At 48.4% G+C, this 15,561-nt stretch overlaps 1 protein-coding gene across 1 annotated transcript; it reads left to right on the top strand.

Moving 5' to 3' along the window:
* The first annotated feature begins 263 nt into the window (after positions 1 to 263).
* On the top strand, positions 264 to 15,077 carry LOC123827959 (histone-lysine N-methyltransferase PRDM9-like). The gene is made up of 11 exons (XM_045852399.1): positions 264 to 309; positions 1,413 to 1,522; positions 2,161 to 2,414; positions 2,586 to 2,701; positions 5,811 to 5,945; positions 6,562 to 6,663; positions 6,863 to 7,134; positions 7,532 to 7,599; positions 8,698 to 8,891; positions 11,203 to 12,731; positions 15,045 to 15,077. The coding sequence occupies exons 1-11, from the start codon at positions 264 to 266 to the stop codon at positions 15,075 to 15,077; spliced, it is 2,859 nt and encodes a 952-aa protein (XP_045708355.1).
* Positions 15,078 to 15,561: the final 484 nt, after the last annotated feature.

Genomic DNA, 15,561 nt, shown 5'->3' with positions numbered 1-15,561 from the left:
CCCCAAGGAAGGATGTTGTTGTTCAGGAGAATGTAACTACCATGTTTTCCAGGGCCTTCACAAAACCCCGGATATGTGGCCTTCAGGCCAGCCATCTGTGATTTCATGTTGCTGGAGCCATCATTGTCTGACTTTGGGGGTGCATCTTTCTATAAGTTTGCTGTGGCTGAACCGATAAAACAGGTGTATGCAGATTTCTGCAGAAGTTATGATTCCATGAAAGATCTTGAGATGAGGAAGGCTGGTGTCTTCCTGAGTGCACCATGGTCTTCGAATGTAAAGAACTTCTGTGGGTTGTCTTCCATGGAGGTAAGTCGTATTGCACTTCCACGGTTTCTCTCTGGCTGAGTTGCTGGGAGGTCAATTTCTGCTGGGAGGCACCAGTACATCTTCCTGGGGGTGCCTGTGGTTGACACTTTTTCCTGTAATTGACCCAGGGTGGTGCTACGTGAGAGCACTCCCTCTCACCCACCAACTCCACTTTGGTGAGGTTCCCCTTTATGCAATTTCACATTAATAATTACAGTTAGTTGGCTTATTTCTGACCCATGGAAATGAAGTTATCTTTTTGTGCTAAAAATGAGGTGAGGGCCTGAAACCCTATTTCCATTTTTTCCTGTAAAAGCCAGTGGCAGCTACACTGACCCTGAACCCCCGTCCTCAGATTAGGTGCCTTATATTTGTGCAAAATACTTGTAGGTTTTCTCAGGGTGTTTTGTTTGTTTTCATTTCTGTTTGCTTATATCTTGTCTCCTTATTTCTGAAGCCTTTGTAGACCTGACAAAGCTACTTCAACAAACCTATTACTCGTATCACCACTTCTCCCCATGGCTTTTCTGGTATACTTATTACTCCATGTGTTCAGTCTTTCAGCCCTCTGGGACTTCTTTTGTGTCTAGGAATTGCGTGGTCAGGATTTACTGACAAGTTTCCCAGAATGCAGTGCAGTCTTGACCGCGCCCTCGCTGGTTATGCAGCTGTTTTTGAAAGTGGGTTTCACAAGGGAGGGCGTGGAGGGGTCTAGACGAAAGGGGTTTGACGAAAGACGGAGGGGTTTGTCTGGTGCAACAAAGACACTTTGTCAGGCAGCAGGAGGGCCACATCCACCCTAAAGACCTGCCCGGGCTCGGAGTTCCCAGCTCCCGCGGGTCGGGTCCCTCACCAGCCGCTGGAAAACTAGCCACGGCAACCGCCAAGGTGGTCCTCGCTGCAGGATGTGTGACAGGCGCTCGGGAGACCCACAGTAGCCAATCCACACGGGGTGGGGCGGGTCTTCCGCTGGCCCGCTCGCACGCCAGGGGGATCCGCCCCCCGTCCTGCCCTTTCAACTTCTTCTGGCCGCCCATTGGCGGGCAGAGCACGGGGATCGCAGCACTGATTGGCGGGTTGCTCCCACGCGGCTATCCGGGCAGGAACCTCGCCTCGGGCACCCTCACTCCTGCCGAGGGCGGGAAGCCCAGGAGACCGGAGAGCACCCTCCGCCGCGGTGGGCAGCGCGGCAGAGGACCTGGGAGACGCACCGGTAAGCGGGGGGCCCTGCCTGTGGAACCCTCAGCCCGAGACCTCCCAAACCAGCCAGAGAGACCCCAGATGCCCTCATCCCGAGGGGCCCAAACCCCTTCAGCATCGAGGGGCGCGTCCGCTAACCCGGAGGACCCCACGTCTCCTGACCCCCAACCCTCAGACCCCCAAACAGCCTGGAACCCCAGTTCCCCTCAGCTCGGGGCGCCCTTCCTGCAGCTCGCCCACCCGGAAAGACCAAATCTCCCCAAACGCAGAGACCCCCGAATGCCGTCGTCCTGGAAACCGACTCAGTGGAGGGGACCCGGACGGCCCCTCGTGAGACGCCCCAACCCCCCTCAGCCGCGGCGGTCTGGCCCTCTCCCCACCGGGACGCTGAGTGTCCTCCGCCCGGAAGACGCAGATGGAGTCCTGAGGGACCCCGGGCCTCTCAGCCCGAGAGACGGCGGAGTGCCGGACACTGCGCGGGCTTCTCCGGACCCCGGGGGCTCCTCCGGGCCCTTCCCCGGGAGAAGAGCGTTTCCTGCGCCGCCACAGGCCCGCCAGCGGGGTCCCTCAGACGCCCGGCCGGGTCTGCGGAGCCCGCGCTGAGGCGGCACGTGGGACAGAGTGGGCAGGGCAAGAGCGCCCCCCCCTCAGGCGGGTCTGCGGCTGCGCGGCCCCGCCCTGTCCAGCCCCTCTTCCACCAGGGCCCGAGTCCCCCTCTCTGGGCGCCCTGCCAACGGGGAGAAAGGCCGGCACTGGAGTGTGAAGTGGGACTCGGACGCGCTCACCAGCCCAGGTAGCACAGGCGGCCGGCCGGGCCGGAGGAGCATGGAGACCCGGCAGGCGCTGGGCTGGCTCCGACTCTGGCGGCCCCCATGCACCTGCAGCTCCCTCCGGCATGGACACCGGTGGGGGGAGTTTGCTCCTTTGTGTCAGAGCGGGGCTGGCGCTGACGGTGCGGGGCTCACGGCAACTCGCTGTAGACTCTCCCGTCCCATCGGAGCCAGTCCCACGGGCTTCCTGGGCTTGTCCCTCCCCCACGCTCTCTGCCTCAGGACAGAGGTCTTGTCTCTTTCCAGGTCTCAGGGTCTCTCGACCGGACTTTCCTGGGTCACCGCCGCAGGCAGGCGGGCCACCGAGCTCCAGGAGGAGGACCCTGAGGACTCCGATGAAGAGCGGGCCCCGAGGCAGCAAGGTGAGCGGCGGGAGGAGCCAGCGCTGCCCTCCCGGCTCGGACCTGGTGTGGGTCGGGCGGCGTCTCAGGACGTCACCAGGGAACAGGTTTGCTGGTGCAGCGGACAAGCAAGATGCACAACAGTGTGTCGCACAGTGAGGGGCTGTTCCCGTCAACTTTCACGTGGGCGACGTAATCGTCTATATTTATAGACGCATTAGTAAGCAGTGAATGTGTAAGAACATAAAGTGAGCGAGAAGTAGCTAATTCAGAAGAGTCGTCAGCACAAGGGAGGGGGCGGGTCTGGTGGGTGAGGAGGGTCCCCACACCTGGCTGCGCGGTGGCCCGCATGGAGACAAACAGGAAACGGGAAACGGTATTGATATGGTGATGACGGGAGCTGGGGGGAGGGCCAGGGTCGGGAGGGGTTGACCTCCGTGTGGTTTCCTGATGTCGGCCCCATGTTCTGTCCAGTATCGTGAGTGTTCGGAGGGTGGGGTCGGTCCACTTTCATGGGTCTGGGGTTGACACACGGCTGAACTCAAGATGTGATCTTCAACTTCACTGGGATTCTGCTTCTGTGGTCAGCAGACTGTGGGTGCTGACCAGAGGCTAATGACTGAGGAAGGGCGTGGGTGGCCGGTATGTGCCCAGGGGGGAGGATACCAGAGAAAGGAGGCCGGGTGGTCGAGGTGCCCTCAGCCGGGACAAGGCCAGTTTGAATGAAGACAACAGGACGGAGAAAGGGTTATATGGAAGACATGGAGTTTCTGTGCAGTTACTTGTATTACATTTTTGTCAGGAGAGGCCAATTTATTCTTTAATAAATGTAATAGATGCTTTATGAACATAAGGTGAAGCGTAGATGACACTTTTTTTAAAACATTCTAATGAAATTAGTGGATGGCCCCAATAGAAGCCGAGGCCTTAATGATACCTCAGAAACATTTTCCAATCATCCTGCGATTGTTCTTGGACTACTCTCATTCAGAATTCTGTGTCCCTAATAAGAATCTCCAGGTTTTGGAAACATTTACCAATCAAAACATTGATTTCTCATCATCTTTCAGTCACACCTTCTTGGGTGGCCTTCAGAAGGAAGCAGAGTAAACACCAGAAAGTGAGTATTTCCCAAATCCTGTTGACAACAAAATTTTCCTCATGGAGAGAAATGCAGGTAACAGCAGAAAAATGCAGAAAGCATCCTAGGAACTGCCACCTTCCTTTCCTGGTCTCTTCAACACATTGTCCAACATTATCTTTTTTAAAGATTTTATTTATCGATTTTTTAGAGAGAGGGGAATGGAGGGAGAAAGAGAGGGAGAAAAACATGGATAGGTTGCCTCTCCCACACCTCCAAGTGGGGGACCTGGTCCAAAGCCCAGGCATGTGCCCTGACGGGGAATGGAACTGGTGACCTTTCAGTCTGCGGGCCAGCACTCAATCCACTGAGCCACACCAGCCAGGGCTCATCATCATCTTAATGGTTAACAACTACAGCAACAATAGTAACTACCATTTGTTTCATTCTCACACTGTTTCAGACTTTAAGAGTTCTATGTGAATAAACTCCCTTAAACATTACAACAAGCCAATGAGGTACGTACTATAACTCACCATTTATGATGAGGGAAGGGAGCTTTCAGAGATATAGAAATGTTTGATTACGTGTCTAAGATCACAATATGAGTGATAGTGCAACTAACCCATAGTTGCTTCTCTAAACCACTTACAAACTCATTAAAACTTTCATGGTTTTACCCTGGACACCATGACTCAGTTGGGTGTCATCCTACAAAGCGAAAGATCGCCAGTTTGATTCCTGGTCGGGGCGCATGCCTAGTTTGTGGGCCAGGTTTCCAGTTGCCATGTGTGTGAGAGGCGAGTGATCAATGTTTCTCTCCCTCTTTTTCTCCCTCTCTTCCCCTACCTCAAAAAGATAAAGTCTTTTTTAAAAACTAGAAAAATTAACTTTAGTAGTTTTCTGAAGTTTGCATTGTCTTATCCATATGTCATTACATCGTTCATCTGACTGATGATTTTAACCAAATTTCTTCTCTGCTGTGCTGAAGTGAGAGATGCACTAAGACCCGCCGACTAAGGAAAGCGTACATTGTATAGGCAGTTTGTACAGTGGATGGTCCCAAGTGAAGAAATATACAAAATGTACAGGATCACAGCCTCCTATTCTAATCAAAGAGCATCTACCACCCCTGAGTAGCTTCAGGTTTCATGATTGAGAAACAACAAATAATAAAATGACTTAAGGAGTTCATGTAGGTTATACACTCTTCAATAGAAACTCGTCTGTCTGGAACTGATTTCAAATGCCATTTCTTATAAGGTGAGGTAACAGCTTCTTTCTATGAGTTCCAATGAGCCCACTCTCATCCTGTTCAGAATCATTTGTTCAGCCCGCCTACCTCTGTGTTGTGAGCTCTTTGAGAGGCTGTTGCATATCTGAGTCTTCTCAAGGGTCGCAGACCCAGATCAGGGGCCCTGAATGTTTGCTGAATGAGTAATTTCACAGTTACAAATTAAACTACAGGATGATCAATGAATGCTGAAGGTGATTTCTGTGAGATTTGAAATATGGAGAGAGCTGAGAGGTAAATTGATAGCAGGACTGTAATCTCACATTCATACTGTCACACAATTCACAGAACACTGGTCAGCATTATTTAATGTCACGTTCACTAGAACATTCAAAATTAGCATGTTACAGATCATGAAACTGAAGAACACTAGCTACCAATATGGGCTTATTCAAACAATCGGTGGGAACCAGCTAATCTAAGTACAAATATTCTTTCTAAGGTATTGCAGATTTTATCACCATTTTATTGTGTAGATATGTTTCTGCCAACTATTTCCTTATTTTCTTCCCAATATCCTTCACTCTCAATATTATACAGACAGTTGAAAGAAAAGAGCCATAAAGCATGAGTTCTATTCTTGGATTCATTACCCACATTGGCCCTATCCCCTATTCATACTCCCTAGATATTTTGAAGGGGTGAGGTATTAAAGACATGCATGTAAAATGTATCATAAGCCTTAAAAAATTAAACACATGTTATCTTTTAATATGTGGTGCTTACATTGAAGGCAACATCCAGGGTGCCATTAGGCAAGGAATATAGTTTGAAGGAATTGTCAGGAACAGAAAATTGGATGACTGCAAGTGACTCAGAGCATGCCCAGAAACCAGTGTCCACTCTTGGAGGAGCATGTGCCTTTGGAAAGCACACTAGACAAAAATCGGGTAAGAAGAAATAATTTGGAAATTTAGTTCTTCTAAGTCCTATAGAAGGGCTGATAAGTATGACTTAGGTATGTGAGGTGGAGTTTGGATGGGCCTGGATTTAAGCTGGGCTAACCTGAGACTATAGTTAGCACTGGAGCTTTAGGCAAATCCTATACATTCTCTGAGCTCCCGAATGCTAATGTGTAAAGTGAAGATAAGGAAACACCACTCATACATTATTTGAAAACATTAAACTAACTTTAAAACAATCGACACATGCAACTTGTCCAATAAATCCACTGTGATAATGGTAACCACACTTTATTGGTGTTGTGTGCCCAGGCCTTTACTCAATGCCTAACACATAAAGTGTACCCAATAAAAAGTTTATGAATAATTACAGGTTGGCAAATTAAACCTGGTAATGGGAAAATCTAGAAGCTAAAATTGAATCAGTCATCTGTAGTTAGTGTGGAGTCTTCATCTTCTGAACCAATAGTTGACAGTAAAATACCAGAATATGCAGAAGGACAGGTAATAAATTGATGGGAGGAGATTGTGTGTTATATGACAAAATGGGAACTAAGACTGCAGACCCTACCAGCCTCGCTCACCTGGCCTTCCTCCAACTTAGAACTCAGGACAAACGAGATGGACGTGAAGATGTACAGCCTACAGGAAAGAAAGGGCCATGTGTACCAAGAGGTCAACGATCCCCAGGATGATAACTACCTTTGTAAGTGACCCTCAGTGAGAAACATGTTAAGATACAATAATTTCATCTGGTCCTTTGCTCCCCAAATCATTCCCTTCCTCTGGTGACATAGAGTACAGGATAGAGTCTCAATGATGTCAGTGCTGGACTTTCTCTGAAGTTCTTTGTGTCCAGGAACATACATTATACCTTCCCTAACCCCTGTTGCTCTTGTCTCCAGATTGTGAGAAGTGTCAGAACTTCTTCATTGACAGCTGTGCTGTGCATGGACCCCCTACATTTGTAAAGGACAGTGCAGTGGACAAGGGGCATCCCCACCGCTCAGCCCTCACCCTGCCCCCTGGGTTGAGAATCAGGCCATCGGGCATCCCTGAGGCTCGGCTTGGAGTGTGGAATGAGGCAGCTGACTTGCCAGTGGGTCTGCACTTTGGCCCTTATGAAGGACACATCACAGAAGATGGAGAGGCAGCCAAGAGCAGATACTCCTGGCTGGTGAGAACTATTTACCTCTTCCACTGTCCTCTGGCTTCCCACATGCCTTCTGAGGCTTGGAGGGACCTCACTTCTTATGTGCTAGATATGGAGGGGACAATATGATTAGCTCTGTGTACTGAGCGGACTTCACATGAACACAGAGCTCCTGTTTAAGGATCAGAAGGTAAGCAGGAACAAAGTGGTACAGACACAAAAGAGTGGCTCTCCCACTCTGATTGGACAGGTAGACTCAGATGTGTAGATGATGACTAAGAAAAATATCATGTGACAACTGGCAGTTGAATCCCCATGCACGCTGGAAGAGCTTTAATGACAATAGAGTAAAGGAATTCTTCTGACTGTTACCTACCCACAAGAAAAATAAAAGGTCTTTAACTTCTTTTCTGAAACACAGATCGCCAAAGGGAGAAACTGCTATGAGTATGTGGATGGAAAGGACAGGTCCTGGGCCAACTGGATGAGGTGAGGTCAACAGGTCTCTGGGTGCCAGAGGAGACTGTCATCCCCCACAAACCCATATATCTTTCCCTCTCGTCATGCCTCCGTCAGTGGTCTCCCTTCATCCTTATTTTCTCTTTTTCTCCATACACTGTTCTTTCATTTCAGGGGACATTTAGGAAAAAAGGATAGCATGTGTCCTCAAAATATAAAGCTCTCTGCTAGACACACTTGGGCACTGGAAAGGACCTTGAAGAGCCTAGATTCCCCAGGGACACTGGATTAGACTTTAATTTATGAAATGAGCATTAATTAAGCACTTACTATATTCCAGCTTAGATGCAGGAATACATTACTTAAACAGATCACACAACCCATGTCCGTATGAGGGACTTCTTGCAGACAGACATTAAAAAAACGCTTTTAGAAGCATTTAACTATAATTTCCAAGAGGTGCACAGTGTCAAGATACCACAAAGCAAGGATGGCCTAAACCTGTGAGGGCAGCACACCATCCCAGCCTCACTTCTAACTAGAGCTGGGCTCTGAGGCCTGCAGAGAAATGGTCATGGGCCCCTTTCCTGAGAGGGGCTCTCTTTTATCAGGGATAACAGGATGTGAATCAACTACTATTGTTCTGTTTTATTTTACTAAGACGAAAGGACCTTCAATTTTCTATGGTAACCGTGGGACAGGCAAGTGAAAGGTACCCTAAATAAAGTGTATGAGGGTTGGACAAAGGACTCTCAAAAGAAAATAGATGTGGGCTGAGTACTGGATAATTAGTGAGCTGATTTTGAAGCAGAGCCCTAGATCAAGCACCAGGCTCTGTGGTGTGAGACAACTCAATTTAGAGTTTGTAAAAGCCAGAGATCACTGGATATTACGGCCAATCAGGGTGGAGGTTAAGTCTACAACTCTGTTTTAGAAAATGGTATTAGGCAGCATTCGCACTGCAAGCAGGACTTGGAGATAGGAATTCACATGACATGCTATCAGATGCTCAGACACTGAACAGAAGGTTCCCCAGGAGCATTAGGGGCGAGGAGTTGGACATGGATGTAACAGGTAGAGGAACCTCATCACTGTGGTTTTCTTTCCCTTCCTCTGCCTCAATCCCAGGTATGTGAACTGTGCCCGGGATGATGAAGAGCAGAACATGGTGGCCTTTCAATACCACAGGCAGATTTTCTACCGAACCTGCCGGGTCATCAGGCCGGGCTGTGAGCTGCTGGTCTGGTTCGGGGATGAGTATGGCCAGGAGCTGGGCAGCAAGTGGGGCAGCAAGTGGAAGACAGAGCTTGCAGCCAGGAGAGGTGGGCACCACTGTTCTTCAAAACAAAAAGAAAGAGAATTCTCCATAGAAATATTCATGATCCAGCTCCTGAGTAGAGTAAAATCCACTCTAAAGTCAGTAAATTTTCAACTCAGATGCTTCAGAAATTCACAATTCATTCATATGCCTTTGACTCTTAGGCAAAATTTTTATATTATTTTTAAAATATTTCATGAACAAGCCCTGGCTGGCATAGCTCAGTGGATTGAATGCGGGCTGCGAACCAAAGTGTCGCAGGTTCGATTCCCAGTCAGGGTACATGCCTGGGTTGCAGGCCATGACCCCAGCAACCGCACATTGATGTTTCTCTCTCTCTCTTTCTCCCTCCCGTCCCTCTCTAAAAATAAATAACATCTTAAAAAAAATTTCATGAACAAAATACACAACTGCATATAGTACTGAAAGACTGAGGGGCAAAAAAAAGTTTTCAAGTACTAACCAGTTCTCTCACCAAGGCAGTATTCCTGACACTTTTATAGCTGTTTCTTGTTAATTTTCCTCCATACTTCTAAATAAAATGTTTTTGTTTATAGGCATTCATTATTTTTTGAAGATTTTGCCCTGGCTGGTGTGGCTCAGAGTATTGAGCACCAGCCTGTGAACCAAAGGACTACCAGTTTGTTTCCCAGTTGGGGCGCATGCCTGGGTTGCGGGCCAGGTCCCCAGTAAGGGGCATGTGAGAGGCATCCACACATTGATATTTCTCTCCCTCTCCCACCCTCCCTTCCCCCTTTTCTGAAAATAAATAAATACCTAAATCAAATCTTTTTAAACAGGCTTTTATTTATTTTTACAGAGAGTGGAAAGGTGGGAGAAAGAAAAACCAATGTGCAAGGGAAACATTAATTGGTTGTCTGTGGCATGCCCCCAACCCTGGCATGTGCCCTGACTAAGAATGGAACTTGTAACCTTTCAGTTTTCAGACAACACCCAAACCACCAAGCCACACCATTCAGTCAGGGCACATTTGTTCACCATTTCAGTGAATTGTTGGGCAAAATCCTCCTCTGTGGCCCACATGGTCCTGGGGCCTGGAAATACAGATTAACATGAGGATGAGAATCACTGTTTTGAGGAGCTGACCAATAAAGGAGGGAAACCCAGGCACACGTGCTTGCATGTGCATAACACCACACAGTGGTTAGTGCTTTGGAGAAAACTAATCCAAGACAAGTGCCAAGGGATCAGTGTGAGGGGAGGTGCGGTGTGGCACGTGGTCCAGGAAGGGCTCCTCAGGAGATAGCATTTATAAAAATACCTGCAGGCAGAGGGAGCAGGTAGTACAGGGAAGAAAAGAAGTGAGGCGTTGAATTGGCTGAGGGTCATTCAGGTCTCATCTCAGCCTAGAGGGTAAGAATAGAGATCAGACGGATGCTTAGCAGCCCAGAAATGTAGTGCTGATGATGAGAGTTGAGACACTGGGGACTTTCCTGAGTGCAAGTGTGCAGTCGTCAGCTGTAGAGTAGCCTGTTCTCTGTTCTGATCATGCTTTGTTAATTTTTAGAAAATAAACTCCAGTGGGGAATTCCCTCAGAGATTATTTCATCTCCAAGTGAGGAAGCATGGTGGATTGGCCAGAGGAACAGGAGTCAGGTGTGTAAGACGTGTGGTTGGAGAAATATTTTTAAACAGGACTTACCAGGATATTTGAAATGGACTAACACTGAATGAAATGAAGCACAAATATTTGGTGTGAGGCCTGAGGAATGACTTCTGTTTTAAGATTTTATTTATTTTTAGAGAGGAAGAGGAAGAAAAACAGGGAAACAGCAATGCATGATTGCCTCTCACACGCCCCCTACTGGGGGCCTTACCCACAACCCAGTCACGTGCCCTGACTGGGAATCTAGCCTGTGAGTCCTTCCTCCACAGCAGGCACTCAATCCACTGAGCCACACAAGCAAGAGCAGGAAAGATACTATTTTATAGTTTTGAAAAACTGAAAGAGAAGCAATTCCTAGTTTTCCTCTTTAACATGACTTAGAGGACACCTGTAGAGGGGAAAGGTCACTGTAGTTCAGGGAGTGAAATTGCCTCTCCTGCTACTCGAAAGTCCCTAGTCTGAGCAATGTTAGCAAAGACCCTTGACGTGGGCTTCCTGGGTTTCTGAAGAAGATGCACTGCATCAAAATACAAAGGAAAATAGACTGGGAGTGGACACATTGTGGGAGACAGAACTTGCCATGTCACCACAATAAGAAGGATTCATGGGGCAGGTCTTCCCAGGAGACAAGTACAGCCCAGGCATTCTCATCAACATCTGCCCTTACCAAACCTTTCTCTTTCAGCAGAACCAAAGCCAGAGGTGCACCCATGTCCCTCCTGCTCTCTGGCCTTCTCCAGTCAGAAATTCCTCAGCCAGCACGTGAAACTCAATCATCCCTCTCAGATTCTCCCAGGAACATCTGCAAGAAAACACCTCCAAGCAGAGGACCCCTGTCCAGAGGATCAGAATCAGCAGCAGCAACGTACTTGTACACACAGCTGGAATGATAAGGCTAAATGTCAAGAGCTCAAAGAAAGATCCAAAGCTTTGCTTAAAAGGATCAGTCACAAGAGACTCTCAAGACCCTTTTTCCAACCTTCCAAAGAACAAATGACAAGTTCTAGTGAGCATGAGAGAATGATGGAGGAAGAGCCCTGCAGAGGCCAGGAAGAGAGTCCAGAGGACACAGGCAAGTTATTTGTGAAAGCAGGAATGTCAAAAATTTTACGAATCCAGCACGGTGGGTGCTGGCAAGGCTTCAATGATGGGTCACATCTCATCCCACACCAGAGAACACAGTCTGGAGAGAAGCCCTATGTTTGCAGGGAGTGTGGGCGAGGCTTTACATCGAAGTCATGTCTCACCAGACACCAGAGGACACACTCAGGGGAGAAGCCCTATGTTTGCAGGGAGTGTGGGCGAGGCTTTACATCGAAGTTCGTTCTTATCACACACCAGAGGACACATTCAGGGGAGAAGCCCTATGTTTGCAGGGAGTGTGGGAAAGGCTTTAAACAGAAGTCAAGTCTCATCACACACCAAAGGACACACTCAGGGGACAAGCCCTATGTTTGCAGGGAGTGTGGGCGAGGCTTTACATGGAAGTCACATCTCATCACACACCAGAGGGCACACTCAGGGGACAAGCCCTATGTTTGCAGGGTGTGTGGGCGAGGCTTTACACAGAAGTCACATCTCCTCAGACACCAGAGAACACACACTGGGGAGAAGCCCTATGTTTGCAGGGAGTGTGGGCAAGTCTTTACACAGAAGTCACATCTCATCACACACCAGAGGACACACTCAGGAGAGAAGCCCTATGTTTGCAGGGAGTGTGGGCGAGGCTTTACATGGAAGTCAGATCTCATCAGACACCAGAGGACACACTCTGGGGAGAAGCCCTATGTTTGCAGGGAGTGTGGGAAAGGCTTTAAACGGAAGTCAAGTCTCATCACACACCAAAGGACACACTCAGGGGAGAAGCCCTATGTCTGCAGAGAATGCAGGCGAGGCTTTACACGGAAGTCATATCTCATCACACACCAGAGGACACACTCAGGGGAGAAGCCCTATGTTTGCAGAGCTTGTGGGCGAGGCTTAACACGGAAGTCATATCTCATCACACACCAGAGGACACACTCAGGGGAGAGGCCCTATGTTTGCAGGGAGTGTGGGCGAGGCTTTACATGCAAATCAAGTCTCATCACACACCAGAGGGCACACTCAGGGGACAAGCCCTATGTTTGCAGGGAGTGTGGGCGAGGCTTTACATGGAAGTCACATCTCATCACACACCAGAGGGCACACTCAGGGGACAAGCCCTATGTTTGCAGGGTGTGTGGGCGAGGCTTTACACAGAAGTCACATCTCCTCAGACACCAGAGGACACACTCAGGAGGAGCCCTATGTTTGCAGGTGAAGTGAATGAATCATTACGGTTAAATCACATGTCAATAGCCCTCAGAAGTCTATAGAACCTTACTCTCCCCAAGATTGTAATTAGTACAGAAGTAACTGGTTAAACAAACCCTTCAGTTTCATGACAAGAGATGAGATGGACAAACAGTTCCATGAGTAATATGGGGATATCAGCATCAATATCTTTCATGGGTTTTTGATGGCCTTTTCTGAAAAGTTTTGTCTCCATACAAATATGAAGCCCGAGTCCCTCATTCCGCCATCACTGAAAGCAGAGAATTCAGAAAGAGACACCAAGAACTCATACTCTCAGCCACAGAAATTTAACCCCTACAAATGGGTAAGTCTGGAGCCAGTCTACTTTGGTTACTGCCCAGAGAGAGGGATTTGAGATAGACTCACCAGAGAAGGGAATTCCCCGGACTCCTGGGAAGTGGGGCCTTTTCTTCTAATCAGCTCCCTACCCTCCTCCCTTGGCTTGTCTTGGCTCTTCTCCTAGTTTCCTACAACCTCCGAAGCCTCAGAGGTGAACAGCACAGGGGGATGTATGCTAGTGCACGGGAGTGAGCCTGTCTCAATCTGAGCACCTAGTCTTTCTCACTCTCCTTGCTGCCCCTTCAGAGTCAGCATTTCCTGGTGCACAGCATGCATTGGTGTGTGAGGATAGATGGTAAGCGAAGGGAGGACAAGGAAGGACAAGGAAGACAAGGAAGGACAGGTCTTACCCACTAACTCAGCAGTCCTTAGCCTGGTCCAATTCTATTGCTAGATGGTGCAGCATCACAAGAAACTCCATGCTAACACATGGAATTTCTAGGTATCATTTCCACCATCTGGGAAAGAAAGGCTCTCAGACTTCATCCCAAGGCCTAGAAGATGGGAGAGGGTCCACAGCACTCAAGGAAGGACCCGTAAAACAAAATTGGCTAACCGTTTGCCTCTGTCAACTGTCTGTTTTATGAAGCGTCCCTAATGTTTACAGAAAGAGCCCATAGATAACTTTGGGTAACTGTTTTAACTTTAACTGTCTCCTGTCTCGTATGTATTTGACAAGATGACCAAATGGAGTCTGAAGCCAGATAAGGATTTGGGCTACCGACGCCCACACATACCTATGTTTGAGTAGTCTCATCCCCCATAGAAGCTGGCACCACTTTTACCTGTCAATCAATATGTAAGTTCTTTGCCCCCATCGCACCAACTATATAAGTTCTCAGGACAAAGGACCTGGTGCTCTTGCCATCCAACTTCTTGCCTTTCATTCCCATCTCAGCAAGACCTGTCCTCTTCCATGAGAACATATCACTAACAAATCCTGCTTGCACGCTAATACACTTGCTGATCTGTAATCCTTTAGTGCATTGGCAAGAAGAACCGAGTTTCTCCTGTGACAGGTGCACCCAGTCTGCATATGTCATTCATGAAGCCTGCAACACAGGAGCTTCCGTAATGCACTCTGTACCTGGGTCCCAAGGGCTGAATACACCACTGACACCATCTTGAAATTAGTACTTACTGTATCTTTACACTTTTCTTTGTGAGGTCAAGACTGATGAGATAATGGACATGCACAATGTTGGTCATTCCTGGCCACCCATTCACAAATAATGTCCACAATGGCCCAGGAGGACAAAATTCCAGTGGGCCTAATGGTGGGAGTCCAGCAAGACTGAAGGTGAGAATAGGGTAAACATCTGCATAAGCATAAGGAAGGGTGCTAGCCGCTACCAGAGATCACACTTTTCTTAGAACCAGAGCTGAGTTCAATACACAGAGATGGCAGTTAGTGAGGACCCCATCATACCCTCTCCTGCATGAGGGACACGACCTAAGCATGACCCACCCTATTACTGATGGAGAGGGTTCACCAAAGGGGGACACCCACCCCCATGACCAGGAACAATGACCTTTCTGTCCTCCCAGTGCCAGGCTTGTGAAGAAGAGTGTCTACATAAACTATGTGGATTTCAATAATAAATACCCACTATGATGTTCTTTTATGCTTTTTTAAAGGAAGGTGTATTTCTTGGGTTTTGTTTCCCTTCCCTGTTTCTCCCCCACCACCACAGCCCAGAAAGAACACCATAAACTCAATATTCTGTGGCTTTCAGCATGGGCCATGGGAGAGGGGCAGAGTCCTGGTGTAATGGCGGCAGAGGGGCTGGCATTGAATATAGTGGTAAGGGGAACCCACAGACTGCCACCTGATGCTCACCATCCCCAACACAGGGACAGACCCTGGAGTTCTCCCAGAAGGCTTAGTAATTCAAGATGAGTAGAGAGGTCTGTTCTCTCTCCCTCCCCTTCAGCAGCAAACCACATTCCTAGTGTAGCTGTCAGCCTCCAAGGTACCCACCAAATGCACATGCCCTTGTACACTCCCTCCTTCACATAACTGAGCTGATCTGTGTTATGAAAATGCTGTGTGGCTCTCAAAGCTAAGTGAGAAAGAGAGACTTTTATTTGAGCCTTGCTTGCATAATTCACAGAATCTTAGACCACCTTGTGCAGGGAGCTGGGTGTTTATGCACACGTACCCCTTGCCCACCTGGCAGTGGCTGGCAACCACCATCCTTGTTTTGAAGTGCAGGCTCCAAGAAGTGACTGCAGCCTGACATCTGAGGGATTCCAAGCCTCTTGCCCTTGCCCAGAAGCTGGTTGTCTAATGGGGAGGATGGTCCTTCTAGGTGGGTGCCTCAGGGCTTCCTCATCTGCTCTCTGGGTGGCACTGGGTGGATGAGCCAAA

The sequence above is a fragment of the Phyllostomus hastatus genome, unplaced genomic scaffold (assembly GCF_019186645.2).
Source record: "Phyllostomus hastatus isolate PE091 unplaced genomic scaffold, TTU_PhHast_1.1 phas_contig_948, whole genome shotgun sequence".
NCBI lineage: Eukaryota > Metazoa > Chordata > Mammalia > Chiroptera > Phyllostomidae > Phyllostomus > Phyllostomus hastatus.
Note: the sequence above shows the minus strand (reverse complement) of the source record. Positions and strands in the feature narration are given on the sequence as shown.

Coding starts and splice junctions, on each gene's coding strand:
- LOC123827959 (XM_045852399.1), top strand. CDS start 264: ATGGTCTTCGAATGTAAAGAACTTCTGTGGGTTGTCTTCCATGGAG. Junction 2,415..2,585: donor TCCCTCCGGCATGGACACCG/GTGGGGGGAGTT, acceptor GTCTCTTTCCAG/GTCTCAGGGTCTCTCGACCG. Junction 7,135..7,531: donor AGAGCAGATACTCCTGGCTG/GTGAGAACTATT, acceptor TCTGAAACACAG/ATCGCCAAAGGGAGAAACTG.